Source organism: Taeniopygia guttata, chromosome 1, assembly GCF_048771995.1.
Source record: "Taeniopygia guttata chromosome 1, bTaeGut7.mat, whole genome shotgun sequence".
In the NCBI taxonomy this organism is placed as follows: domain Eukaryota; kingdom Metazoa; phylum Chordata; class Aves; order Passeriformes; family Estrildidae; genus Taeniopygia; species Taeniopygia guttata.
Window position 1 is genome coordinate 63110292 of NC_133024.1, and position 26569 is coordinate 63136860.

Below are 26569 nucleotides of genomic sequence, written 5' to 3' on the forward strand. Positions count from 1 at the left end.
GGTTTTGCTGACCACCCCTTGGCTCTCCAGCTCTCGGATCATCTTATGGATGGGAACCACAGCATCTCGAGTTGTTCTGTACTGTCGACGATGCACTGTTGAAGTGGCAACTGGTACCTTTTGTTCTTCTCCCTTCAAAAGTCTTACTGTAGTTGGATTCTCAGACAGTCCAGGCAAGGTGTTCAGTTGCTGGATGCCCTCTGTCGCTACAGCTGCTATCCTAAATGCCCACCTGAGTCCCTTTGGGTCTTTAAAATATCTCCTTCGAAGGTAATCTATGCCCAAAATACATGGGGCCTCTGGGCCAGTCACAATAGGGTGTTTCTTCCACTCATTTCCTGTCAGACTTACATCAGCTTTCACCACAGTAAAGTCCTGAGATCTACCTGTCACCCCGGCAATAGAGACAGATTTTGCCCCTACGTGTCTTGATGGAATTAACGTGCATTGTGCACCAGTATCAACCAAAGCCTTATATTTTTGTGGGTCCGATGTGCCAGGCCAGCGAATCTACACAGTCCAGAAAACACGGTTTTCCCTCGCCTCTACCTGGCTAGAGGCAGGGCCCCTCTAAGCCTGGTTATCCTTCTTGCCTTGGGCGTATGTCTTAGAAGTTCCTTCAAGGGGATTAGACATGTCATCATCATCATCATGCCTGGCAGTTTGGCTACGGGCAACTGGAGCTGCTTTCCTTTTGGTGGCACTTCCTCTCTGAATCTTACCTTCCTTCAATTCACGCACCCGTTGTGCCAGAGCACCAGTAGGTTTTCCGTCCCATTTCCTCATGTTTTCTCCGCAATCGCGCAGGAAGAACCACAGCTCAGTTCGTGGGGTGTACTTTCTCTCACCATCTGAGGAACGTCTACGTTGGATACCAGAACCTCTGATCTGTACTGCTGAGATTTGGAGAAGGTCCTCTTTTATCTCCTCTCTGAGTCTCTTATGATTCTCCTCTATCTTATCTTCTAATTTCTGCAGACGTGTTTCCACTGCTGCAATTCTGGCATGGGTTGGGCCATGTACAGCATCTGCATATGCTCGGAGTTTCCTTGCCATTTCGAGCACGGTCTCATCCCTCTCATCTTGCTTCATTATTGCTAAGGCAGAAGCGTAGTCATGTGGCCCAAGCCGTACAAGTTTTCGCCACATCACAGATGTACATGGTACCAAGTCTGGATTCCTAGTTGTTATTTCATCTGAGAAGATAATCTCTGCCACTGCCATTTCTCTCAGACGTTGGATCCCTTGTTCTATAGTCTTCCAGTGGGTTTGCTGCATATAAAGATCATCTGCACACAGGTATCTTTGTGCTACACTTTCCAGAACTCGTGCCCAGAGGCTGTGAGGGTTAGCCCCCCTCATCATTCTTTGATCAATGACAGGATCATGTGACAGGGATCCCAAATGTCTTGCCTCAGTACCATCCAGAATTGTAGCCTCGCCTGCAGCATCCCAAAGACGGACCAACTAACTAATTACAGACTCATCAGGTCGTCGGGTATAATCTTTCCTCAGGCCACGAAGGTCCTTTAGGGAAAAGGACTCAGTATTGGCCTCTGATCTTGTACCAGTTGCTTTGACTTCTGATTTTATGTCAGCAGGCATTGAGGGTCCCTCTCCTGCATTATCATCATTATCGTCATCATCCACTGGTCGATTGGTCTTTTCTGTGCGCTTCTCACTTCTTGTGCTAGTAGCAACAGCCATAGGTTGAGGCTTGGCTGCTGAGTCTGGTTTAGCTGCTAGCCTAGGCTCACTGTCTGGTTTAGCTGCTGGCTTTGAGCCGGGGGTGTTGGCTGCAGCCTGAGTGACTGGTATAGCTGCTGATTTATCTCCCTGCCCTCCTTCCTCTGTCTGCTGCCCTACAGTATCTAGCAGGGTGCGATAAGCATATGCCAGGGCCCAGCTCACTGCAATGATTTTTTTCTCCTTAGAGTTATCATGGCACTTCTCTTTCAAGTACTTCGCCACTTCAGCCGGATTCTGAATTTGTTCACTAGGAAAGTCCCAGGCTATAGGGTCAGAAAATTCCTTTAAAATTTGGCCCATCTCCTCCCATTTCCCACACCACTCAGGATTTCTCACACCTGGGTCTACTCCTGGGTCAGAGGTCTCATCAGCCCCTCTAGAAATCTCAGCCCTCATTCTAGAGAGACTGCAGACTGTATAGAGAAAGCTTATCAGATTAAACACCAGGAAGATGGTCTCCTTAACAGTCAGGGGAAACTGAACATTCTCTAATAGGGAGGTAACAAATTCAGAGGAGAAGAAGGAAAGCAAAGGCTGAAAAGCCTCATCCCCTACTTCCCCTCTAACAAACTGGCTGTACAACCATAACCATGAACCATACATTCCAGGAACAGACCTCAGCACCTTTATAAACCCTCTGGAAGCTATTACACCCAAGCACAGCACAATGGATATTCTGGTCAGTGCCCTTCTACTGCAAAACCTACGTATTAGGGACAATACCGGAGCTATTCCTGGATAAAAAAATAAACCTAGGGACCACAGGGGGATTAAGATCTCAAAAACTCCTAGGGACCAGAGACACATGCAGGCCTTCACCCCAAGAGACAATATTAATTCAAACAACATAACCAATAACTGCTCCATACCCACACAAAATAATTGGAACAAAAATATGATTACAACAGGGTTTTTTTTTACTCTCTCGAGCCCCGAGTTGGGCGCCAAAATATTTGTCTTAGTTTAGGGCAAATTTGGGGAAAACCCAGGAAATAAACCCCCACGGCCCCTCTCCACCCACTTGGTTCAGGGAAAAATTTCCTCTGAGAGAGAAGTGGAAAAGAACTTGTTTATTCAACAACAAAGCACTCCCCAGCACCAAAACAATTAACAACACAAGATGACAATAAAACTTTTTCACCCCTCTGAAGAGATGAACAAATCCAGAAGGTCTTTCCTGGGAGTGGTCGCCCGGGTCTGGACGCTGGGGATGGCTGCTGCAGATCTCCAAATGCAGGCTCCTGGTGTTTTTTGGTGTTTCCCAGATCCCAGTCCAGAGCAGGCTGGATGATATTCAGAAAGAGGAAGGGAAAAAAGCAACAGTCCAGGGAAAGAATTGGACTGCTTAACTTAACTAGGAAGCAAAGCAAGAAAGCAGGCAAAGCAAGCAAGCCAAGCAAGCAAGCAAGCAAAGCAAGCAAGCCAAGCAAGCAAGCAAAGCAAAGCCAGCCAGCCAGCCTTAGCTTTTTCTAGCTTTCCAGCAGACATGGGGGGAGGTGAACCAGATGATAACACAGCAAAACAAACCTTCACTTTCAGAGTCAGTTCTGAAAGCACAGAACATAATATCAAACGTAAACAGAACACACGATTGGAGATACAAACACCATAACAGTCACCCTAGGACAATCACAAATATAAAACTCTGCAGAAATAGCTGAACCGTGAGCAGCCCAAACCAGTCATCTGATGTGACTTCTAAGTCAGTAAGTTCTGCTGAAGCAGCTTTGAGCTCAGTCTTTGTGGCTGTGCCCTCTGTCATAGCAGTGCACCAGGCTGTTCAGCACCAGTGAACTTGCAGCTTGTAAACTGCTTTGTGCCAGAGCTCTCATGTGTTTCAATCTCTGAGTGGTCTGTAGTAATCTGGCACATGAGTATAGCCCCAAGGAGAAAGTGTTGAGGTTGCCCTGACTTTGATTTCAAAATTTTGAAAAGAGAAAAAAAGTGCAGCTTAAGTTAAAATGAGACAAAACTAATATTGTGATGTTCCTGAACACAAACACAAAACACCATCTGTTTTACTCACCTCTATTTACAGTCACCTCAGGGAGTTGTCAATAAACAGAACGTAATTATATCTGTTAACTTTTAATATGTGCTGCTCATTTATCTAATGGCATAAACAGCTGTTTAAATTGTGGGATTCAAATGGTTCAGAATTAAGCTATTTTCAATAACTTTAGTTTTGCTCTAAAATTAAAAAAAAATTGTTGGGATGGTTTTGCATATTATGTTTTTGCTTCTGAAATAATTATACCACATTTCTCTTGTCGCTGTTCACATATGCTACCCTGCTAGTAAGCATCTGTCCTTGGCAAATTTTGACTGAAAAATTTAATCTGAAGGATCAGTTGTTGAGCAATCCTGTTCTGATCAAATTTTGGTTCTGTATGGCCTCAGCCCCGTGGCAGAAAAATTCTTCTGTTTGTGGAGTTGGCACTGTTGCAGGATAGCTCAAGAAGACACAAACTGCTCTCTATTCCCAGTATCGGGTACAATACACATAGTAACTCGTAGAGGAATCGCATTTTTATTGTATTAGCCACACACATGCACAAGAGGATACCCCAAGCAGTGAAACAGCAATGGAAGCAGCCCTGCAATGTTTCAGGTGCCACTGGGATGCACAGGCTTTGCAGGAAGAATTCTGGCAGAAGGTAAGCTGCAGTCCCAGAGAGATGTGGGGGTCAGAACCATTGTTCAGACAAGGCACAGGCTGTCAGAGGTGCTCAGGAAGTCCTGAAGGCGAGCACAGCTCTGCCGGCGCAGAGTGCTGCGGCACTCATTGTCCTCTGGAATTTTCTCCACCCAGGCTTGTGCATCAAGTAAGTATTGCATCCTGAGTGAAAACGGGACAGGTAAAGGTTAGTCATTATTCCTGACATGGAGCAATGGGGAAGTGTAATCCCTTAGCATCCCTACACAGAGGCATCTCTGAAATCAAGAGGTATACCAGCCAAGAAACTTGCCTTCACCAGCAGGTTAACTGAGCTTTCAAAAAAAGTCTGGGATGTGTCAGTGTCAAGCTGGGACAGACCTGGCTGTACTTGTGTTTTGAGTATGTCAGGTAAGCCTGGGCTAAGTTTCTATTGGAGTTTCCAGAATGACACAAAAGGCCCAAGTGCACACCAGTGGGACAGTGAAGGGAAGTTTAGTTTCAACAGGAGAAGTCATGTAACTTCCAGTATTTTGTGTAAATTGGAGAAGATGTTGGAGATTAAACCTCTGCTGGGACACTCCAGTCCCTATCAGGCTTCTTTTGAAGCAGGCCACTGACCTAAGCACTCACTTTGATGTCATATAGAGATGGGAATGAGACTTTTTAAGGTTTTAGGAAGTCGTGCTAACAGCTTGATGGAGATCTCCTCCCTAGAAGCTTTCAGAGGCATTATCTTTGTCCAGTTCTGTGCAGGGAAATGAAACATTCAGGATGTCTTCCTTCCTGAATATTTGATAGTGTAATACTAAACTCCCACTCAGATAAATTCCGTTTTTTTCATTAAAGTGTGACAGTGAGAAATTAGAAGAATATTCTACTCGCATGTATGGTATAACAGCAACCTTGAGAGCTGCTCTTAGTCATGGTCCCACACAAGTCTTCTGCAAACACAGGAGCTGTTTAAGACATCTGCAGTAGATGGACAGGGTAGATTTTCCAATTCTTCTTTTCTAGCTGTGAGTTTTTAACTCAGGGGAACCAGGGCCAGATTTGATTCTGAGAAGTCTAGGAACCATAGATCCATGAGCCAATAGCTTTGGGTGGTTCATGTCCTCCCCATAGCTCCACTTTTGCCTAAGGAGTGGAACACTTTGCATTTTAGTAAATCCAGCAGAATCATCCCCTGAGAAATTTGGTGCTGCCTTTACTTTCTGAAGGTATTCTAACAGATTGAGTATCCTTTGGGCTTATGGTCCATGATAGCAACTGCTGCGGCCCAGAGACCATTTTGCACTTACTTGTTGTTGCAATCCACTGTTTGTCCATCTCTCCCCATGAGCAGGTAGCGTTTGCCAGGGACAATGTTTAAATTGCACATGGAGCGTGATAGGAACTGTCGGTGCTCACCCACTTGGATGCTTTCATCCGCAGCTGTGGGACAAGAAGAGAAAATCCCATAAACTTTTCTAAGAGAGAACTGTAGCCCACAGGACACAAACCCCTGTGCCCATTTGCCCCACTGCTAAGCCAAGGTAATATTTCACTTGGGAATTGGTGTTTGACATGTGAATAAATGGTCCTGCTATGGTAGGATACATTTTCCTTAGTGTGACTTGACAAAAAGTAAGCCACTTTTGCCTTAGCTGGTTGTCTTGGTTTTTGCAGTAATTATTAAGGGAGATGTTTTCCTATAGAGCTGAAGACCTTTCAGCCCTTAAGGAGTTTGTTTAAATCTCAGAGTCTGAAAGAAAAGCCAAGGAAAATAGAAAACATGCTGTCTTCCATTACAGAATGCTCAGGTTCAGGGTGGTCTTAAAAGCTAACAAACTAAACTCAAACATTTTGAGGCTCAACAATGCAGCAGACAGTATTAAAATCTCACTCTCCTTAGTACATCTGACCTAAACTTTGCTAATGCAGCCTTTATGCTCTTCCCTCTGAATCTGATACACAGGACAATCTCCTGGTGATCTCCATGTTAAAGTAACTTAGAAGATTCTAGTCTGGATTCTAGCCCACAAGTTTATTAATTCAGAATTGCACTGCCCACTACAGAAGTGGGCATCCAAGGCACATGAGGTGGCTGTTCAGATACTGGAATGACGTGAGAAGATGCTTATTCATCTGACCAATCTCAGGTCATGAAGACACTATGTTTTTTAACTAGAACAACAGTTTTCAAAGTCCATTTATAAAAAAAAAAAAAGTAAATAACAGCAATATCCTAATTTCTTACTATCTTTCTAACTACAATTTGAAATTTCCTGTAAAAATTCAGTATTAAACCAGTTTGAATTACATGTAAATTACACCATGGTCTTTTCATCAGTTAACAGATTATTGTGCATCATCTGCACAAGAGTATTATATTATAAGCATAGAAAGACTAGTCATCAAAATCCTAAAAGTAGAACAAAGCTGGAATATTCTAACATTTATTAGATTTTAGAGAATTTGGCAGAGACTGCTCATATGTGAAACCTAACTTTAAGAACCTTATCTACCACCTAGGTAAAACTTGCATCAGTTATATATGTTACTTGTACAGCTATATTTTTAGAGAGAATATAAGTCCTGTAGGTTTTCTCATATAACCCAAGACCTTTTTGCTGTTCTTATGCTACATGGTGTCCTGAATTTTCATTTTGTTCATGGAATGCAGAGATGGGTCAGAATAACTTTAGAAAATGATGATGTTATGCCTCATTTGTCTTAAATTACCAATGTGTTTCTTGGTTCATATGCTTCACAAATGTCCTAATATAATTCAGACAGTGGGATCATAAGCATTTGAGTAATTTCCTGGAGTGGCTATTATGTAATTTTCAATTTTAAATCTCCAATTAAAAAGAAAGTTGAAATTTAATGTTTCAAAGCATCCAAGTAGAATTTAAGGAAAACAATTACTTCAAGTTTTAGAATATATAATGGGAAATAATGTTCAAAAAGGGGGGGAGGGGAAAAAGAGGGAAAAAAAAAAAAGATTCTGTGCTACTTTGTACAGGCTATACTGTCCCCCTAAAGGAAGCCCCTGGAGAGCTCATAGGACAGCATAACTGTTAGCCACCCCAAACATATACACTAATTCTGTCAATAACCAAAGTAATCTGAGAAGCGCACACCTGCAATATTCTCTTTTGCTGACTCCCAAACACAAATAAGTGTTTCCATCTGTGTTCTGAACCAACCCTTTACTTCAAAGATTGTTAAGGAAATAATGATGGGGTCCAGAGAATGAGATTTTACCCTACTAATTCTCATCTAAACTTGGTGATGGCAACAGAGGCCAACCTCACTCCAAAGGAGCCACAGAGAATACAAGAGACAATAACACTAGTTCAGTCATGTGCAGATTTGGGTGAAACACCTAGCTTTTTCTTCATCCTCATATGTTTTCAGGCCTCCTGCCAGCCTTTCCCAAGCCTGCCAAAACCTTCCTGATGCTCAGAAGTTGCTTCTGACAGCACAAACCGAAAAGAATTATCAAGTATGTGGGAATAGAAGACGCCCTTTCCCTTCACATTCAAAGGATGTTTCTCTCAGCTATCAAAACCCAAAATCTTTCTATTCCTTTCCTGCAAGTTGTGAGTACAAATACATCTGGACCCAGAGCCCTAAAGCCTTTAAATCCTGTAGGCATTCTCAAGAGATTAATAAAACTTTCCATTGGGATACCATAATCTCCTACAGTCAGTATTATGACCACTAAACACATTATAGTTTCCCTCTATACGGAAAGCCCTGGATATGTCAGACACTCTCTCTCTCAACTCAGGGAGCATGGATCTTATTTTACTGAACATTGGGCATAGGTCACAAGTTGTGTGCCCTTAAGTACTATGTGACATTGCCAGGCCCCTGGGCAAAGATTGATGGAGTGAGTGAATTATTCTGTTCCAGAGAGGGAAGATTTCAAAACTTTTGAAATTCCTTTTTAAAGGCAATCTCTGGCTGCCAAACTCAAAACTGGTGACCACATGATACCACGGCAGCTGAAGTCTGGAGTGTCATCTGACATCTTCCCCAGAAATTATTCTGAGGAGTATCAGTGCTCTCTGATGCTGCTGATTAGGTTCACATGGGGCCAGCTGGGATGGCAGGCCTGCAAAAGGACATTGTCTAAGAGCTGTGCAAACCTTTACATTGCACCTAACAACAAAGAAGCCTTTCTATTTCTTTAGCACAGTTATTAAATTGAAGTTGCAGAAGTTTTCCTGTCTTTATTGACCTCAGGCGAGTCACTGTGGACAACTCTTAGCCCATTTCACAAGAGTTGCAATTGCTCAATAATTAGTTGAGTAATAAGCACTTCAAATCATCATTTAGTATCAGAACAGAGGTCAGTGGATATGTCCACATGAGCAAAAATAAGGATCTATCAACAGTCTATAAAATTAAATAGTTGATGCAGAAGACATCACACTATGCATGTGTTGGGAGGGATTTATCTTAGGCTAGCTCCAGTTTGTAACCATGGATTCAATGAGTCTGGAATGTGTCTTCTGCTTTATTTTCATCTGAATGATTGAAGCTTGTGTGCTCTGGGATTGCACAAATGTAACCCCAAAAAACTACCCTGGGGCTGAACTGAACAGCTAGGCAGCTGCACCAAACAAGCCTTGCAATAAATAAGCCTTCTTAAAAAGCCCACTGCAGAAAGGTATCCGACCCTACTTTTCCATGGCAGAAGATGATGTCTGCATAGCTCATGCTAGCAAACATTTAGTCAGACTAGTTTTTCTACAGGTAAATGAAAGGAGTAAAACATTTTGATACTTACATGCTTTCAGGATTTTGTGGATTTTGGCCTCATAGTAATCAAAAACATTCTTCTTTGTATTGTTGAGGATCTCCACCTCATATACTGCAACAGACAACAACTCTGTGATGCCAGATGGCAACATGAAATTTCATCCAAAGACGGAATAACAGGTGTGCTTCAGACACTATCAAGTGTCTGAACAGAGGCTAGTGTACCATCTACTCACAAATCATGAAATTATTAATCAAGAGACTCTAGATTTGTATTCCTTGTTTTGTATTTTTTCAAGGAAGCTCCTCTGTGGTTGTTTTCACTCTTTCCTGTCCTTCCACATGGATATGTTGCATCTAACATCCAACATCTAGTTAACATCTAACTTACCAATGGTGCACAACCAGTTTTCCTTCAGTAGTTTATCCAGCTTTGTATCCAAAGAAGAGGCCAGAAAGGAAAATTAAAAAAGGAAAAAATATTCATCCAGCTCTGCAGAAGGAGCTACTGAACTATGGCATGCCATGGAAACCCTATTATTTATTTACATCCTGTAACATGAGGGATGTAGTGGATTGTGGTACTGCATCATGTGTTTTTCCCTAAGCCCTGTAACATAATGTCCACCCCTCCTTCCCCCAGCATCCTGCTGCATCTTTCCAAGTCCTGTTACTTCCCACTTCACTGCCTTTGTTTATTTCTCCTCGGCCTCTTAGCCACGTACGGAAACCCTACTCAATTCAGGAGAGGTCTGGGCACATAAAACTGCAAGTTTATACTTATTAAAAGGAATGATGATGAAATCAGCAGTAGTTTTTCATGCCTTACCATAATCTGCAGTAGGTTGATAGCAGACAAAATTAACACGTGCGGTTTGTGTTAATGATTTACTGAAAGTTGATTTTTGTCTTGGGCAGGGACCTGGAGGGAAGAAAATAAGTGATACACCCCTATAGGCATAGATACGTAGACAGATGTAGTTTACACATCCATATTCACACAACAATATAACAGAGAATAAAATGGCAGAACAATTTCCTTAGTGGTGTGGTAGAGGATTTTTATGTACACATGCACATGTGTATATATACTGCATTTAGCTATTGAAAAAAGAAAAAAAAATATTATACTGAAAATCGTAGAGGATGAACGTGTCCTGTATTAGACATTAGGATAATTCTAATGGTCATTTCTGGGCTTAACAATTCCCATGTAAATTGTTCCTAGAAGTAACTATCTTCTTTTAGACCAGCTTATGCAGTCACTCCTTACCTTCTGCACACTGGCAGACGTTGGCGTGGCACAGCTTTGAAAGCATAGCACTGTGCTTGGGAGCGCCGTAGAACACACTGCACCTCCTGTCTGTGAGCAAGGAACAAAGCAGTTTGTATGGGAGAGCTCAGGTGGAAAAGCCTGTACAGTACAGCACAAATTACATTTGCAGCCCAGCTTTTCCCTGGTCCAGAGAAAGCAGAGCACTGAGGGATCAGATGCACATCAGCAGTTCCCAAATACCTACAGCTTAGGCACTTGGCATACAGTGTTGCCTTACAACAGCAACAGCTTGAGGCTATTTTACTTTTGTTTGGGCTTTTTTTTTTTGGGGGTGGGGGAATTTTTTTTTTTTTTTAAGTTGTACTCTTCCCTCCCTGCATCATCCACCCCTTGGTTTTTTTTGATTCCTTCTAAAAATCATCCATCTTAAAAGCCTCTTTAGACCATAGAACGACAGTGAGCACTGCACTGTTTCAGAAGAAGATAGGATCAACCAATAGTTAGTGGTTTAAACCTCGTGTAAACTGTCTTGGATCCCCCTGTTAAGGCAAAGTAGAGATTTGACCTAATTTTCAAATATTGTTTGCATAACTTTGGCAAATGGGGATGATTTGCATTTAACCTTTCTTTGAATGAGGAACAAGATTGCTTTCCCTGGCAAGCACACTACCAAAGTCAAACCTCTAAGATTGCCTGTCTTAGATGTATAAAGGCACAGCCTGCCAAAACAAAACATGAATGAAATATGCTTAAAAGCACCATGAGAAACAGGAACTCAGGAAATATTATTTAAAAATCCATGAGTGTAAAATTTCATCTTTTCAGTCCATTTGCAATACTGGACTATTCCTGAGATCTCTGTTTAGATAATCTGGAGTAACTGGAAGACAGTTATGCAAAACTGCTATTTTTACACTCAACAAAATTACGTGGTTTCACACACTACATCAAAATCAACTTTCTGTGGACTGGAGGGTTTTTTTGAGAATTTCAAGGAGTTACGTATCATTTTTCTGTGTCCTTACCAGGGTTGTAAAAATCATAAAGGATAGCATTTGCTGGCTGAACCAAGCCCATGGGATTGATTTGCTTTGCCCCAAATGATATACAGTCTGGGTCTGGTCCATTTGGGAGCTGAAGGAAAAAGGAAGAACAGTTTTGATGAGAAAACCAACTCTCTCTCCTCAGTCAGTTCCTCAATGTTTGTGCCTGTGCTAGTTGTTGAACACTTGTTATGATGGCATAGCTGAATTAATACTGGTATCTGCTTTGGCTGTAGAGGTGAAGCAATTCAATGGATGTAGGGTGAAGTCATTATCCAAAATACTGGGAAATATACACAGAGACTAGGGGTCCTGATGCTTACATTTGTTAATCACTATCTGATCTTGTACTTGACATGCAACATATCCATGTGGAATTCACAGGACCACCAGTTAACACTTTTGTTATCATGTATCAAAACCATCCCTCCTGACTAGAGATGGAGAGGATTTCTCTTTTTTCTTGGGCCAAAGGCCATATCTTGAATATTAACTACATCTCCTTAGACATAAAAAGGTAGAAGATGAAAGTGTGTGTTTCCCTTCTTCCCTTCCTCTGTTCTTTCCACTGAGCTGTTCAATAATAATGAATGACAAAAATTAGAGAAAGGTAACAGAGAGTGAAAAATGCAATTATTAGATTTTTAAAAAGTCTATATGCTATCTGAAATGGCAGGGATTAGAAAATCATTGGGTTTGCTTACCTCACCAAAGTAGAGCAAAACCTTCCCTTCCTTGTACTCAAAGTGCTGAATGTACCTGTCTGAAGCTGTCACCAGCTGCAGAAAAACCAAAGAAACATAAATCAGAGCAAACCACTAGCAGAATAGGAATATCTTTGCTGCCATCTTCCATCTCCTAGTTTGCTTTGTTCAACCCTCTTTCTTCCTCCCTTAAGGAGACAGTTCCTGAAAGATGAAACTGAGCAAACCTGCCTCAACCAAGCTGGCTCTAGAACCTAGAACTCCGTAGCCACATTTTCAGAGCACCGTGCCCCATCTCCTTGTGACAGTGTCCTGCCACCAAGCACCACTGAAAGACTACTTGCCTTCTGTTCTGCAAGCACAGGATACACTGTCATGGCATGTCACAGGACAGCAGTATATGGTAAGGAGAGGCATATTACTGACCTACTGAGCCTTCCCCTAATTCCTTTTACAAGGAACTAAGAAATCTGAACTCTTCACCACAAGCTTTGTATTTCTTGTATATATTCAGCAAATATTTTTATTAGTATGACAATAGTGAAAATCTACCTATCTACTTATCTACCTACCTATCAAAAATCTCTTTTCCCATGTCTCTTCTGTAGATTTTTGGAAAGATTTTGAAAGAAAAATTTTCTAAAGTCTCTATAAAAGGTTGCATAGAAAAGTATGTTTCTAACCTGTTCGAGTTCCTTTGTGTCAGGCTCCAACCCACTCAGCAGAGTGAGATCAACCAGGGACATCTTTGGTACTTTGGGACCTGTGGACCTTCATAAGGGAGATGGTCAGCAGTGAACACCTGCACTGAACAGCCAGGTTGCTTTGAAGAGCCTGGCTTTCCAGGCTTGCTACAGGTTTTCCAGGGTTGCTAAAGGTGAAGAAAAACTTTCCACTCCATTTAACTTTCCCAAGTGGATTTTAATTTGAAAATTATCCGCCTAATTCATTAAGAGCCATGAGGTAAAATGAGTCTACTAAACTAGTCAAATAGTTACCCAAAACCCAGGTGCCTTGCCTGAGATTTTCCTATAGGCTTTCCTTAGAGCTGATAGGCAGAAGAAAAATCACAGTTCCTCTCACCTTAAAAGCATTGTTAAAGCCAGGGAGGTGAACAACACTGACAAAATATCTGTTTTCTATTACTTACAAAGTGGGTATAGGAAATTAATTTATCCAAATTTTTCATGGACTAAGTAAAATTTACATTATGTTTGCTGTCTGAGGCAAAAATCCTCATTGCTGTAATTATCCATAAATATATGTATTTTATTTTCAATCTTTTGGCTTCCACCATCTCAAAATCAAAATCTTGGTCTTGACATGCAAGATGTCCATGTGGAATTCACAGGACCACCAGTTAACACTTTTTATTATGTATCAAAACCATCCTGACTAGAGATGGAGAGGATTTCTCTTTTTTTTCTTGGGCCAAAGGCCATATCTTGAATATTAACTACATCTCCTTAGACATAAAAAGGTAGAAGATGAAAGTGTGTGTTTCCCTTCTTCCCTTCCTCTGTTCTTTCCACTGAGCTGTTCAATAATAATGAATGACAAAAATTAGAGAAAGGTAACAGAGAGTGAAAAATGCAATTATTAGATTTTTAAGAAGTCTATATGCTATCTGGTAGCATATAGATGAGGTAGTGGTGTCATGGCTGGAAAATGAAATTGTTCTGCACTCACACGGGGTGTCTTGACATGAGGTATTTTACATACACTTAGTATGTAAAATATTCCATCCCTTAAAGGATGCACCACAGTGTAGGGAAGAAGAATGGTGTTGTAATTAATGGCTTCAGTTTTTCTCATATGTTTTAACCACAAGGAATTTCACATTATTGTCTAACCCTTAGCCTAACACTCAACAGAACAGTGATTCAGAACAGTGGATCTGGTAGGAAATGTTATATAGCAATTAATGGAGAAGATGATGCTTTGGCCAGTGCACAATTCACTGAATATGTGTTTAATGAGGGAGAGTGAACATTGGGAATTAGGGTAACTTCAGTCCTCCCCTGCCATTGTTCATGCCACTGTTTAAAAGAGGAGATAAAACCAGTGTCTTCAAGGCTTTTACAAAAGTCAGTGGAAAACCAAAATTCTACTGGGGAGCAAAACCTGCTTCTTCCATCCTACTCATCTCTAGAAGGGGAACCCAGGATAGCCATAAACTTGTGCTTCTGAGACTAATGCCAGACTGTAAATGGGAGCAAAGACAGGTGTTTCTGTGTTATGCTGCATAGGAGGGTTTCTTGTTTCCTACCTCTGTCACTTTAGAATATCCCATTTCCTCTCCTAGATAGTATTAGTCATCCTTTCTTTTTTTATGAGGCCAGAGTGTGACCACAAAGGAAGTAACAGCATCCCTCCAGAAAGTGATGGAACTCTGTAAATGTGCTACTATTACATTCTAGCTGTATTTACCTTTTTTGGTAAATGTTTGTTTCAAAATTTTAGCCTGCCAAGTGCTTTAGAGTCTCCCTAGAATTTGATGGGGAAGAATCAGCAATGGACATTTGAAGTCTAGATAAGCCATGTAAATAAATCTCGTCCATTGTTTGGAAACCTTTTCTCCTGCTATGGGAGAGAGGACACACAGTGTACGCAGACTCACAGAAGATGGCTAGGTTGGATGCTGAGTTAGTGGATATGAAGAGGGTGACAAAGGAGATTTACAAGCAAATGAAGAGCTGATCTTGCAGAACTACCTTACACAGACTTTGTATTGCAAGGATTCTGTTTTGCTGGGAGTTGTCAGGTCCCTTTTTCTTCTGCTGCGAATATCAAACCAATCCATTTTAGACAGTATCTCAAATGTGATGTTTCCTCCTGTAGTCAAGTCCTCATAATCATCTTCATCAGAGTATTCAGCTTCTGGAGGTGAGAGACATGGTCAGCCATGCCCAGATTTGCCTGCAGTCTGGCTGCTTTCGGTATAAATACCAGTGGGCAGTCATGTTATCACTGTAAGTTTTACAACAGTTCACTGTACACTGTCTCAGTGTTTCCAATTCATTCAGAGTTAGAATTCTAGGGACAACTATAGTAAGAATAACAAACAAACCTAGCTAAGAATGGGGTTTAGGCTATGCAGAAATATTTAAAGGACAATCCCTCCCTCCAAAAGGTAACGCTTCAAACAGAAAAAAAACAATGCAGACACAGGCAGAGATGATGATGATGCAAACACATTCTTGCTCATATGAAAGACCTATGACAGATCTGTCTCAAATAATTTTAAGTACATGGTAGATCCCTTTCTAGCCAGGAGCTGAGCAGGGCTTTCCCCTCTGTGAAGGGAGTTCACCTCCCCTTTCTCAAGAAGAGTTTCTAATGGTATCTGTGTAACTGTCAAGTACCTGCTGCACCAACAGTCACTCAGATGGTTGTTATACTATTTAAGAATAAGATTAATAAGCTAAATGAAACAATGACTGGGTAGAGTTCAGGGACTTACTTCTCTTTTTCCTTTTTTCATGCATTTGTTCTCACTCTCCAAGGCTGGAAAGCTATGAAGTATCATTAGCAGCTGGCCAAACGTGTTACCTTTGAGACCCAGACCCTGCCCTTTTCACTCACCAGAGTACTTAAGGCTCCCTTCCACTTCCACTGTCAAAATCAAATCATTGCAGGTGTTGTTCTTCATCTCAGGTGACCAGTATATTTTTAATATCTAAGATGAACACACAAACAGCAAGCCACTAAAAATATAATTTAAATGCCAAAGAATTTACCCATTCAGGACTCCAACACATGGTGATGAGACATAGGAGTGTGGAGAGAAAGACCAGTCCCCCCGTGGCACAGACTGGTCACAGAGAACTGACACAGATATAAGCAGGTCCCACGTACAATGTGAGAACCCCGGGATTGATTCGGGGCTCTCGTGTGGTGGTAAAGTCTCTCCTCCAACCTGTGCTTCCAAAGAAAAACTCCACAGCCTCTTGTTCGGTCTCAAGGCAGTTTATTGCTAGCTATCTAAAAGATTGTCCTCGCCCGCTGCGGCTGCTTTGGTCTGCGGCCCAGGCAGAGGCACACACACTCCTGACACCCTCACTGTCCGGTGTCTCCGTCGTCTCTCTCCCCGCCCAAAGCTGCTACTATCTTTTATATGATATATTACGTACTATATGTTTATAGATTTTCCCCAATACCTACTATCTACGTTACAATGTGCTTTTCTACTCTAAACCAATCTGTGAATGCCAACATCACCAAGAACATGGAGGTAAGGAAGAAGAAGGAGGAAGAATAAGATAAGGACCACTTTCCTCCATCTTAGAACTCCTGACCCCCCTGTACAAAGTGAAAACCCCCCTGTACAGGTACTAAAACCCCCCTGTACAACACTAAAAAATTTTACCCTCTAATTTGTGACTACTTTTACTATACCATCTAACATTCTGTGACTGCTTGTTCCACCCTCAAAGTTGGTAATTCATTCCATGGTTCAAACTCAAAATCACAGCTGTTTTCAGCTGCTTGCCAGGGTCTAAAATGCTTCTGACCAAGGCCTGGAACCTCTAAAAATGTCTGAGGGACATTTTGGGTTCCGACAGTACAATTCACAAATTGTGTGGGACTCCTTTGAGACTCTTCATTCCCAAACACAAAGAGGTCTTTCAAACTCCAGCCACCTCTATCACCCTTGACATTTTATAAATTTAATAAAGACAGGAAAAAATTGTCAGTCCATAAGGGCAGGATTTACACCCCAAATTTTAGAATTTTGGAGGCAAAACCACAAAGGTTGAGGCCACATCAAGAAAGCTTTCACTTTGGTTTTAAAAATAGATTAAAGAAGTCCAGCTGGACTCTGGATTTTGAATCTACAACTTACACTCATTGTCCCATTTCCTTTGCCGTTCACAGACACCTCAAGTTTTCTCCCAAGTTCAAACTGCAAACCAAGGGAAAAGAAAAGGTATTTAGTTTGTGCTCAGCATTTGGTCTATTGTTTTCCTGACATCTTGACAGTCTTCTATGCCTTTCCCCCCCAAGCCTGGGTAGGGAAAACTATGGAAGGAATTATGAGACTCCATGTCTCAAGATTTTAAATGTACTGAGCTAATGAATCTTACTCTGCTGTTTTAGGGCCCAGTAGATGTATTTTACCAACTTCAGTCCCTCCTTTGTATCCTGGATTTCATATTTTCACAGTTCCAGGCACAGAGAAGATCAGAATATTCTTCTTCTACCTCATTCCCTAAAAGAACTTAGGTTCCTGGCTGCTCTTTACTTTTGGGAGAGATTCATGCCACCAAAGTCCTCAGAGGCAGAAAAGCACCTCTAAGGTGTGCTGCTAAGCACCTGCTGGGTTTGAGTTTTTTTGACTTTAAAGATATTCTGTTGTTTTACAGATCAAATTATTTTAAGGTATAATAAATTAGCTACATAATGGTAGCTTAACATGGTAGCTTAACCTATGGCAGAGGATTTGATTTCTCCTTCCTGGGGGAAAAAAACTCTTTGAAACAACCAACAGTTCTATACCTCTAGCTGCTTCTGAAATCCTTCATGGGCATCAGTCAGAACAATGCTGTAGTAATTTTGTCTTCCAGGTGTTCCCAGTCTGACAGTCAGGTCGGTGGAAGCAGCCTCCAGTGTCTGTATGCTGTATGCTGACAGAGCTTCTAAGGCCACCACTGTGTCCTAGATAAGGAAGAAAAGCAAAAAAACTAGCAGTTATGCCAGGCAATTTCAACAACATGAGTTGACATTATCAGTCACCTTGAATTCAGTTTTATACTTTTTGCTGCTTTGAAGTTCTCCTGCATTTGTCTGTCTGAATAGTCTCATTTAATTTCCCAGCTTCTTCTTATAGCACTAATATTGTAAATACGTTGGAGTCCTGACCTTAGATTATCCTACTTCTTCGTAAGGAAAAGGAATTTTTTTTGCTGGCTTTAAACTATTGTGTTTTGGCCCATTGCTAATTAACAATCCAAAATATTTACTGCTTCATACACTTCAACTTTCATACAACTTTCAACTTCATAAAGAAGTTGAAAATTAACTGTTAATGATCCTTTCAAATCTAAATGAAAAAGTTTTTAGGGAGCTTTTACTTCCTTCCCTCCCCTTAAGATCCCCCTGAATTGATGGTCAGGCACCTGTGTGGAGCAGTACCCTCCGCCGTAGTTCCGTCTCTCTGTCAGCCACGTGGCAATAGGCCTTGCATATTCCATGTCTCTCAGGAGCAAGGTCTGAAGCAGGGCATAGGCAGTGCCTTCCACTGAGACTGCATCGTTGCCATTTCCCCAGTAGCGCTGCTGCTTTGCTGCAAGAATAACTCAGTCCTGAATCCCCCTTGGCAGAGGCTTTTGCCAAAAATCACTATTCTACACAGAGGATACTTCATATCATGGCACTGTGGAACCACAAGACACTGATGCTGTTGTGAGAGCAACAAATCAGTCAGGGAGAAAAGATAATGGAAAAGGAAACCCACGATTTTTGATTTTGATTTCTCCAACCCATGGGTCTGATGATCCCATTGTACAGCGATGTCCATCTGATGGAATGGCAGCATTGTGACGGGTGGCCCCTCAGACATAATAGTATCAATTATGGCTACAAACCCAGCCTTGATTAAGGAGAAGCATATTCCCTATGCTTAAACTGGGGCTGTTGAACTGTACTGTATTTACCAAATGCATTGGAAGGAATAACCAGGACAGCGGTGCAGCCACACAGCTGATTGACTCAGCAGCCACCACTGCCACACCCTGTGGGGGTCAGTGGGAACATCCACGGGGAGGTGGGATAAAGCACTCAGAACTGGTGGAGGGCTTTGAAAGCAGGGGGGTGGAAGAGACACCTTCCCTCTTAACCAGAAATCCAGTCTGGACTACTTCTGTATGCTGCTATTTTTTCATATGAGGTTTCTTCTTCCTCATTGGGGTTGGACACTTTTTTTTCTTCCCAAGGGAAGGAGAAAACATGAATTAATATTTATTGTAGTTTTGATCCAGTTTCAAAATCAGAGGAGGTTATGATCCAGGCTTCACTAGCTGTCACTTTATAATAATATTAATTATTAAATTTATAATATTATTATTATTAAAATCACACATTAAAATGTCAAATATTAAAACATTTAGTTATACAATTTAAATAATTAAATCTATTACCTATATACATCCACAGTTGTATAAAATTAATTTTTCTTCATTTACTGCAATTTCTTTTGTTCATGTAAGTGTGCTCAGAGTGTTTCCTTTAGGAAAAGTGCTTTTTAAAGGGATTTTTAAGAATGGTTACCAGTACCTTCATCAAAAGAAGAACAGTCCCTTAATTTTTCCTTCACAAACTGAGCTTCTTCACTATCAGACTGCACAAGTGTCAGAGCATAAGCAGTGATGACTATAGAATAGCAGTCAGTATTTCTTGAAAATTGATTTTTCATGTAAGCCACTGCTCCTGTAATTACTCGTGCCTGTGAAAACAGGATGGATCCATTGTTAAGATCACTGAGATCTGCTAACTGTTACTTCTTGCACTAGCAAACTAGTACTTGGAAATTAGAATACTTCCCTGTAGTAATTTTTAGGACAATTATAACAATATTTTCTTAGAAATTAAAGTAATTGACGATGGAGCGTGACACTCAAAACACCTTATTGTATAACAGGCCATGACATCTTTTCCTATCCACCACAGATGTAAGCAGATTTTAAACCCCATTTGCAACTCTCCAAGAGATGGCAGCGTGTATATGCCATTGTGCAATAGACTGCAGACTTAAAGAGCCAGGCTTCTTACCACATCAGGCGATGGGTAGACACGTAGGGTCTGTTGCAATGCTAGGGTTACAAAGGCTGTCATAGCCAAATCGTCTTCTGCTGACTTAATGCCACCCTGAAAGATGAAATATGAAAAGGAAAAGTTAAATGTGCGTGCATATGTTTATGATTAAATCTAGAAAATTATTTTCCAGAAAGTCAAGGATTTTCTCTGCAAACCCTCTGATCATGTACCATGTAGCTGTTGCCTTAAGTTTTTCTCAGTAATATGTGTCCATCTAAAGTAGATCTTCTATGGTGGCAGCATTAAAGGTTGCATTGAACAGTGTGAGAGGTCAGGAACCCACCACAAGAAACCAGCTGATTGTCAAATATTTCGTTATTTATCTTACAGCTAAAAATCTCTAATTTCTCATTGAAACATTCACAGTTTCAATTTTCAGACACTAGGAGGGTGGGGTTGTTTTCATTTCTGTGCTACTCTCTACCCACTAGCGAGCCCTCTACCTTGCAGACAGAACTCTCCTGTAAAGGTATTTATAGACCAATACTGCATCATTTCTTATCCCGCTTCTTGACAAAGTAAGCTCTGTGATCTCATTAGCTTTTTTCCCCTGAAAGCTCTTGAAGTAGATGTGAGATAGGAGATTATCTCAGCTTGAACACAGGTCAGAAAACCCAAAACCCTTTGACCAGTCCTTGAGCTACTTGTTTCTTTTTCCCCAGTAGTGTTACATCAACTGAAACTAGCTTTGGGAGTGAAAGTCTCACTAGTCATATGACAGAGATCATTAAAAAATATTAATATATGTTTTTTCATATATAAATCATTGCCACATTGCATTTTCAATGAATTTTGGAAGATGCATATTACTTTCCTAGACTAAATTCATGGACAGTATAATAATTTTGTGCTTCTGGACAGTTATAGAGGTTATGTAGACGAAGATATGCAATTGGAAATTCTGATTAAGTGTAAACATTTTATTTTTTTCACCAGGGGCATGGTGAAATACTGAAACAGATTACCCAGACAGACTGGGATGTATTTGAGACAGCTGGACATGGCCCTGTATAATCTGATCTAACTAGAACTGTTTTGAGCAGGATTTGGACTAGATGAGCTCTGGATGCTCCTTCAAAACAAAGTTACAATTCTACACTCTATTGCCTTTGGCAATAAAAGGTTTACATTTTTACCAAACATATGACCGCCCCCCCCCCCCCAAAATAATTTTTTAAGTGCTCTAGAGGCATAGCTGAAAAAAAGTATCTGAGACAGTATAAAAACATAAAGTGGTGAAGTGCTAGCTATGCATCTGACTAACAGACATCTTTACAAAGTAATTTTACATTGCAGATTTTGTGCTTACATTACAGATTTATTCTCTTTAGATACATTTCTTGTTAGTCAACATTTCGCAGGATTCCTTTCAAACCCTAATAGCCCTAAATGCACAACAAATTATTCTAACTATGGATGACCTACCTGCATTTTCCTGTCCATTACAGGGTGGTGGTCATGGAACGAACCATCTGCCTGCTGTTGATTAACCAAGTAGGAAATCGAGTTGCTTATGTGACTGTCTTGAATATTGATGTATTCTCTGCTCCTTGTGAGCACTTTAACAATGAATGCAGTTAACCTGCACAAAATAAAATTTTCCAAACTTGTGCTGAGAGATATTTATAGAAGACGACAGGAAAAAAACAGACAAATTTTATGCACAAACTCATATTCAGCACAGTGTACTCCCTGGAACCCAGCGAGTTATTTTCAACATCAGCTTGAATATTTCTACTCTGTGGCAAATGCAAAATAATCAGTAGTTCAGTATAAATCTCTTTCACCAAGGACTTAACACAGTCAGAGAATTTGGTGGCTGATTATTCATGACAAAACTACATAGGCAACCAGCAGATTTTCAAAATCCATCACCAAATAAGAACTTCTGATGCATCAAATGATTAGATAGAGGTAAATTGAAAAAAAATTCCAACCAAATAAACAAAAATAAAACCCCAAAAACAAAACCCCAGAAAAGAAAATCACTTACCATACACTACTGGGAGTTGTTCTAAATGCTCCATAGGACCCATCCTCCTTCTGAAACTCAAGCACTCTAGTGTAACCTGCATGAACAGGAGAGCATGTAACTGTTCAAAGAACATCCATATTTATTTTCCTACATCACTTGTATTATAATGGACAAGTTTTGTATTGACTGGTGGAAGACTTCATGGTGCTATTCAATGAGGCATTAAGGAGGAAATGACTGGGTCAGCAGATTTTGACACAGAAAAATCACGAGGCTGAGAAGGTCCTCTGTCTTGTTTGACTTAATTGAGCCAAGAAAATAACCTGAAAGTTGCAGATACCTATGGTTACAAAACATTGTATGTGTAGTGAATATTGGGAAATTATTTCCCATTATTGACAACTTTTCAAGCTGTTGATTTTACAGTGCATTGAATCAAAAAATATACAAAACATCATCTGTTGAGTCAGACACAGTCTTAGAAAAATCATGACTTGTGGCTTCTGATCTTGGCTGCTATTATTTTGATGAAGTCTGTATTGTAGCTACACAATTAATTTTTTACACTGATGAATTTCAATAAGAATTAATAAAAGCATAATGTAGGCACTAAAGGATGCTGATAATACTAAAACTATTTATTAGCAGGATCTCACGTCATTTTAGGCTTGATAAATAGTCAAAGATCTCCATGCAGCAACTGCTAGCATGCTTTTAATTTATAATTTAATTTTTTAAATTTATACACCTATTTTTTCATTGATGAAATGTGTTTAATATATCTGAAGATCACAATGACAAGTGCATTTTACTGCTTTATGCCATAAGCACACCGCTAGATTTAGAAAGATCAGCTGTGCCTGCTCCAATACTGACAATTCCCTGTGTTAATTCCTGTGAGATGGAACATTTCCACATACTGTGGTCCTGGCTTTGCTGTACATTTAGTACCAGCTTTGGATCACATCTTGGAGTGGAGTCTTCCAGAAGCAGACTTGCAGGTGTCCTCTCCCGAAGGAAAGTCCCTCCCTGGCTTGGCCCAAGGCTGCTGAAGTCCTTCTAGCTTATGCAATGATGAATACAGGAGTGGGCAAGGGAAGGTGTTATCATGATTAACACTGGGAATTTGCTTTGTCATACTCCTCTTGACAGCCACAGACAGAGATGTCTACATCTCAGCTGGCTATCCTAAACAGTGTCTGTGAAGCATAGGGAGAAATAAGCATTTTTAGGATGTGATTTATCTTGGGTGATTTTGAACATTTGGAGGCAATGAACAACTGGCCTGTGCTCTCCATTTAGTCTGAAAAGAATTTTCATTGATCAGCTCAGATTTTACTTTCTACTTCTAAATTAGGCAAGAGAGAGAATGGGCTGTCAATGTCAATACCATCCAGTGCCAGATGCTGGTAGTGTCCTAAGCCCTCCTCAGTTGTTCTGTCCTTCATGTCTCATATCTGTCTGCAGACTGCCAAGGGCAGTTCTGTGAAGCTGTGGTAAGACAGTGGACACTCCTTCAGGAGGCAGCTGCAGCCAGTGTGCAGTGCAAGTGGACAACAAGGATCCCTTCCTTTGGCTTCTGGATGGTTTGCTTTGTTTTGTTTTTTCTGCTTACCTTTTCCAATCATACTGATGGCTTCCTGCTTCTGCTCAGGGTTAAAGTTCACCCACTGCTCGCTGGCATCCAGGTACTCAATGGCGTAGACTGCAGGGGCCATTTTAACCATCGTTTGCTCTGCACAGCCTACGGGCAGCTGAATCAGCTTCTCAACTCCATTGAGACTCAGACAGTTTTCAACAGACTGATCCATAATGCTCCCTGTTGTAAAAAATACAAGCTGTGGTGTGTCTCTTATTTAAAACTGTAAATATGAAGAAAGGTGATCCTAACTATAGGCTGATATTCCAGCATGGCCTGATACTCCTCACTGCTCAACACTGTTTTTAGCTACTTGAGACTTCATAAAGCTCTTTGAAGAAGGGCAAGGATGAGGTGTCAGGCCGCAAGAAAGCTGGAGAAAGGAGGCTGGAACAGTGCAGGATTATGAAGGAGAAAGAGTCCTCAGGCTACTGGAGGCAGGGAAGAAATGGAAGGGAGAAAGACTGGTCTCTCAGGTTTGGGCTGGAAAAGTCTTGTCAAACCAGCCCTGATCCTCCCACAGAGGAATAAAAATATTTTGCATTAATCATGTCAAACATTTTATGTGGTTTTATTTCTCTCTGTGTAATTTCATAACTTTACAAATTCAATGATCCCTTTATTTTAGAACATGTATTTGAAATGGAAGCCAATATCCTTTGAGTAACAAATGCATTATTTTACATTTCTGAGGGGTGGGGGGAGAAGTATTTTTAACTAATAAGAGTAGTTATTAATGGATGTTTTAAAATATGTATGCATGAGTATATATATATATATACATATATATGCACAACTATATTTGATTAAATGAGAATATGAACATATCTCCTCTTCAGAAATACAGAACTCTTCAGAACCTATACATCAGAGTGTGGCATCCTTATTTCTGGAATCTGAAGATTTCTACAGCCCTGCATGAAGTTATCAGAGAAGATGAACTCTTCCCTTCACATCTGGCTTTCCGATAATGTTCATCTGAGCACAGTGAGGAAGGATGGACCTCATAAATCTATTACACTCACTACAAGTAAGAAGGCGTAATTAGGAAGAGGTACTGCCTAAATCCTAAGGATGTTTTGTTTTATTACCTGACCATGTAGCACAGACCATTTGAGTCATAACAAAAAAAAAAAAAAAAAAACAAAACAAAAAAACCCAAAAAAAATACAGGAGAGAATGGAGACTTTCCATGAAGGAATGAGCAGCACAGAGGGGCCTGTCCCTTGTTACCTATGGAGAAGTTGTTGACAAAAAAATTACATTTACCTTTCAGGCTGACTAACACGTGGCTATCAGAACCTGGTACTGTATTAGATGGTTTGTTCAGGTCAACTGTATAGGACTTCACTGTAAATAAATAAATAAATAGATAATAGATATTTACATCCAGACTTAAAAAAAAAATAACCAACATTCTGTGATTTTAGAAAAAATATACTTATTTTCTTATAGCAATTTAATTTTCAATCTTTAGCAATATTTTACACTTGTAAAAAAGCCTTGTTTTTAATACCTTTTAAGACTCATTAATGAATTAAATAGATACACAGTTAATATATAAAGAATGATACCTTGCAAAAAAAAAGTAAAATAAATCAGTTCTAAAAATTCAGAATTCCTTTTTTTTTTTTCTTTTCATGAGTCTTTTGTTATATATTGGATTGAAAGATTTCTAACTAAAGGAACATCAGTGCATTAAGGAGTATTTTGCTGCACCCATAATTCACTCTTCATTCTTACATCAAGCCTCATCCATATCTAACCCTTTTGGGTAACTTACAGTCACTGTTAATGCAAATGGTCTCTTCTTCTCTCTGTAAAACACCTTCAGTCTGCACAGTTGAAGAAAGAAAAGTCAAAACTTTTGCAAGCACTCACAACTGAAATTAAGCTGCAAGAAACCTGTGAGCTCCACCCAAGGACTAGGCCAGCAGGTGGCACAAAGAAGTGATTTTGAAGGGTGATTTCTCTCTAGGTAAAATTCAACCTTCATATCAGAATTTCAGTTTCTCAACTGAAATCCTGATAAACTTTGCTGAATTTTTTGTGTTACTATTGAAACATTTCCCTGGATGAAATTCTTTTGACCAAAACCTACTTCCAAAAATTAAACTTCAAAGTTTATTCTTAGCTTTGTGACCTATCAAGTCAAGTTCACAGAGGGTCTCATTTTTGTAAACCTCTCATATATGAAATCCATGAAATTCTGAATGCATCTTGGGTGTAAGACTTAAACATGTTTTCCTTCTGATTCCTCACACCCCTCTTCCCACAGTTTCAGTTTTAATAAAGCTATTTTTATAGCTACTTCTATTGTTTTGGTATAACACTGAACTCTGAGACTGTGTCTATATCTACAAGAGTTATAGCCTTTAACAACAGCAGGTTCCCAGCATCCTGTGCCTTATTCTTACCTACGTGGTAATACCTGTCATCAGGAATGCAAGGATCCATATTTTGCACTTTTTGAGGGGATGGAAAAATGCCCTCCATGGATGACTTAGGTATTGTAATGAGTCTGTGTTGGCACTTGAAAAGTAATTTTTTCTAAAAGGCTCCTCCTTTTTATAATTTTGAAAGAGAGATAAGGTATTAAATAATCAATACAGCATCTCTCTTAGCATGTTTTGCATATGTTTTTACCTATGCAATTGTTAAGAGTGAAGATTGATCCATTGACCAGAAGGAATAAAATAGGGTTTAACTTTATTACCAGCAGAGAGCATTTCCTTCTTAAAAGTTTGCTAGATGGACATCTTCAACCTTGGCTTCACAAGGAAAAAAGAATTTTCATACATGTTAATGAAGCAGGGAGAAGTTAAGGATTCTAAGACAGGCACCTGCCGAAGAATTTGTTGCCGTGCCCTGGATAAAGGATATTCATTGCCATAGAGAACAAATCTTTCCATATACAATGGACTTAAGTTTTGTCCATCAGTCCTTGCTGAAAAATG

The 26569-nt window shown here is 40.2% G+C and overlaps 1 protein-coding gene across 7 annotated transcripts in view; it reads right to left on the bottom strand.

Annotated features, from left to right (window-relative positions):
* Positions 1 to 4263: 4263 nt before the first annotated feature.
* The window catches only part of LOC100231134 (complement C4-A), a 53387-nt gene continuing 31081 nt past the window's right edge, over positions 4264 to 26569 (bottom strand). For all 7 annotated transcript variants that reach the window (XM_002194659.7, XM_072929607.1, XM_030273625.4 and 4 more), the window contains 20 exons: positions 25396 to 25447; positions 24882 to 24962; positions 23589 to 23792; positions 21992 to 22067; positions 21424 to 21580; positions 19954 to 20049; positions 19459 to 19627; positions 18303 to 18469; positions 17683 to 17841; positions 17030 to 17089; positions 15769 to 15862; positions 14898 to 15063; positions 12867 to 12954; positions 12184 to 12258; positions 11462 to 11570; positions 10434 to 10523; positions 9990 to 10082; positions 9189 to 9272; positions 5707 to 5839; positions 4264 to 4588 (listed from right to left, as the gene is read on the bottom strand). In XM_002194659.7, the coding sequence (XP_002194695.6) occupies positions 4450 to 4588; positions 5707 to 5839; positions 9189 to 9272; positions 9990 to 10082; positions 10434 to 10523; positions 11462 to 11570; positions 12184 to 12258; positions 12867 to 12954; positions 14898 to 15063; positions 15769 to 15862; positions 17030 to 17089; positions 17683 to 17841; positions 18303 to 18469; positions 19459 to 19627; positions 19954 to 20049; positions 21424 to 21580; positions 21992 to 22067; positions 23589 to 23792; positions 24882 to 24962; positions 25396 to 25447 (2292 nt within the window). In that variant the 3' untranslated portion in view covers positions 4264 to 4449. The remainder of the gene's footprint in view (positions 4589 to 5706; positions 5840 to 9188; positions 9273 to 9989; positions 10083 to 10433; positions 10524 to 11461; positions 11571 to 12183; positions 12259 to 12866; positions 12955 to 14897; positions 15064 to 15768; positions 15863 to 17029; positions 17090 to 17682; positions 17842 to 18302; positions 18470 to 19458; positions 19628 to 19953; positions 20050 to 21423; positions 21581 to 21991; positions 22068 to 23588; positions 23793 to 24881; positions 24963 to 25395; positions 25448 to 26569) is intronic.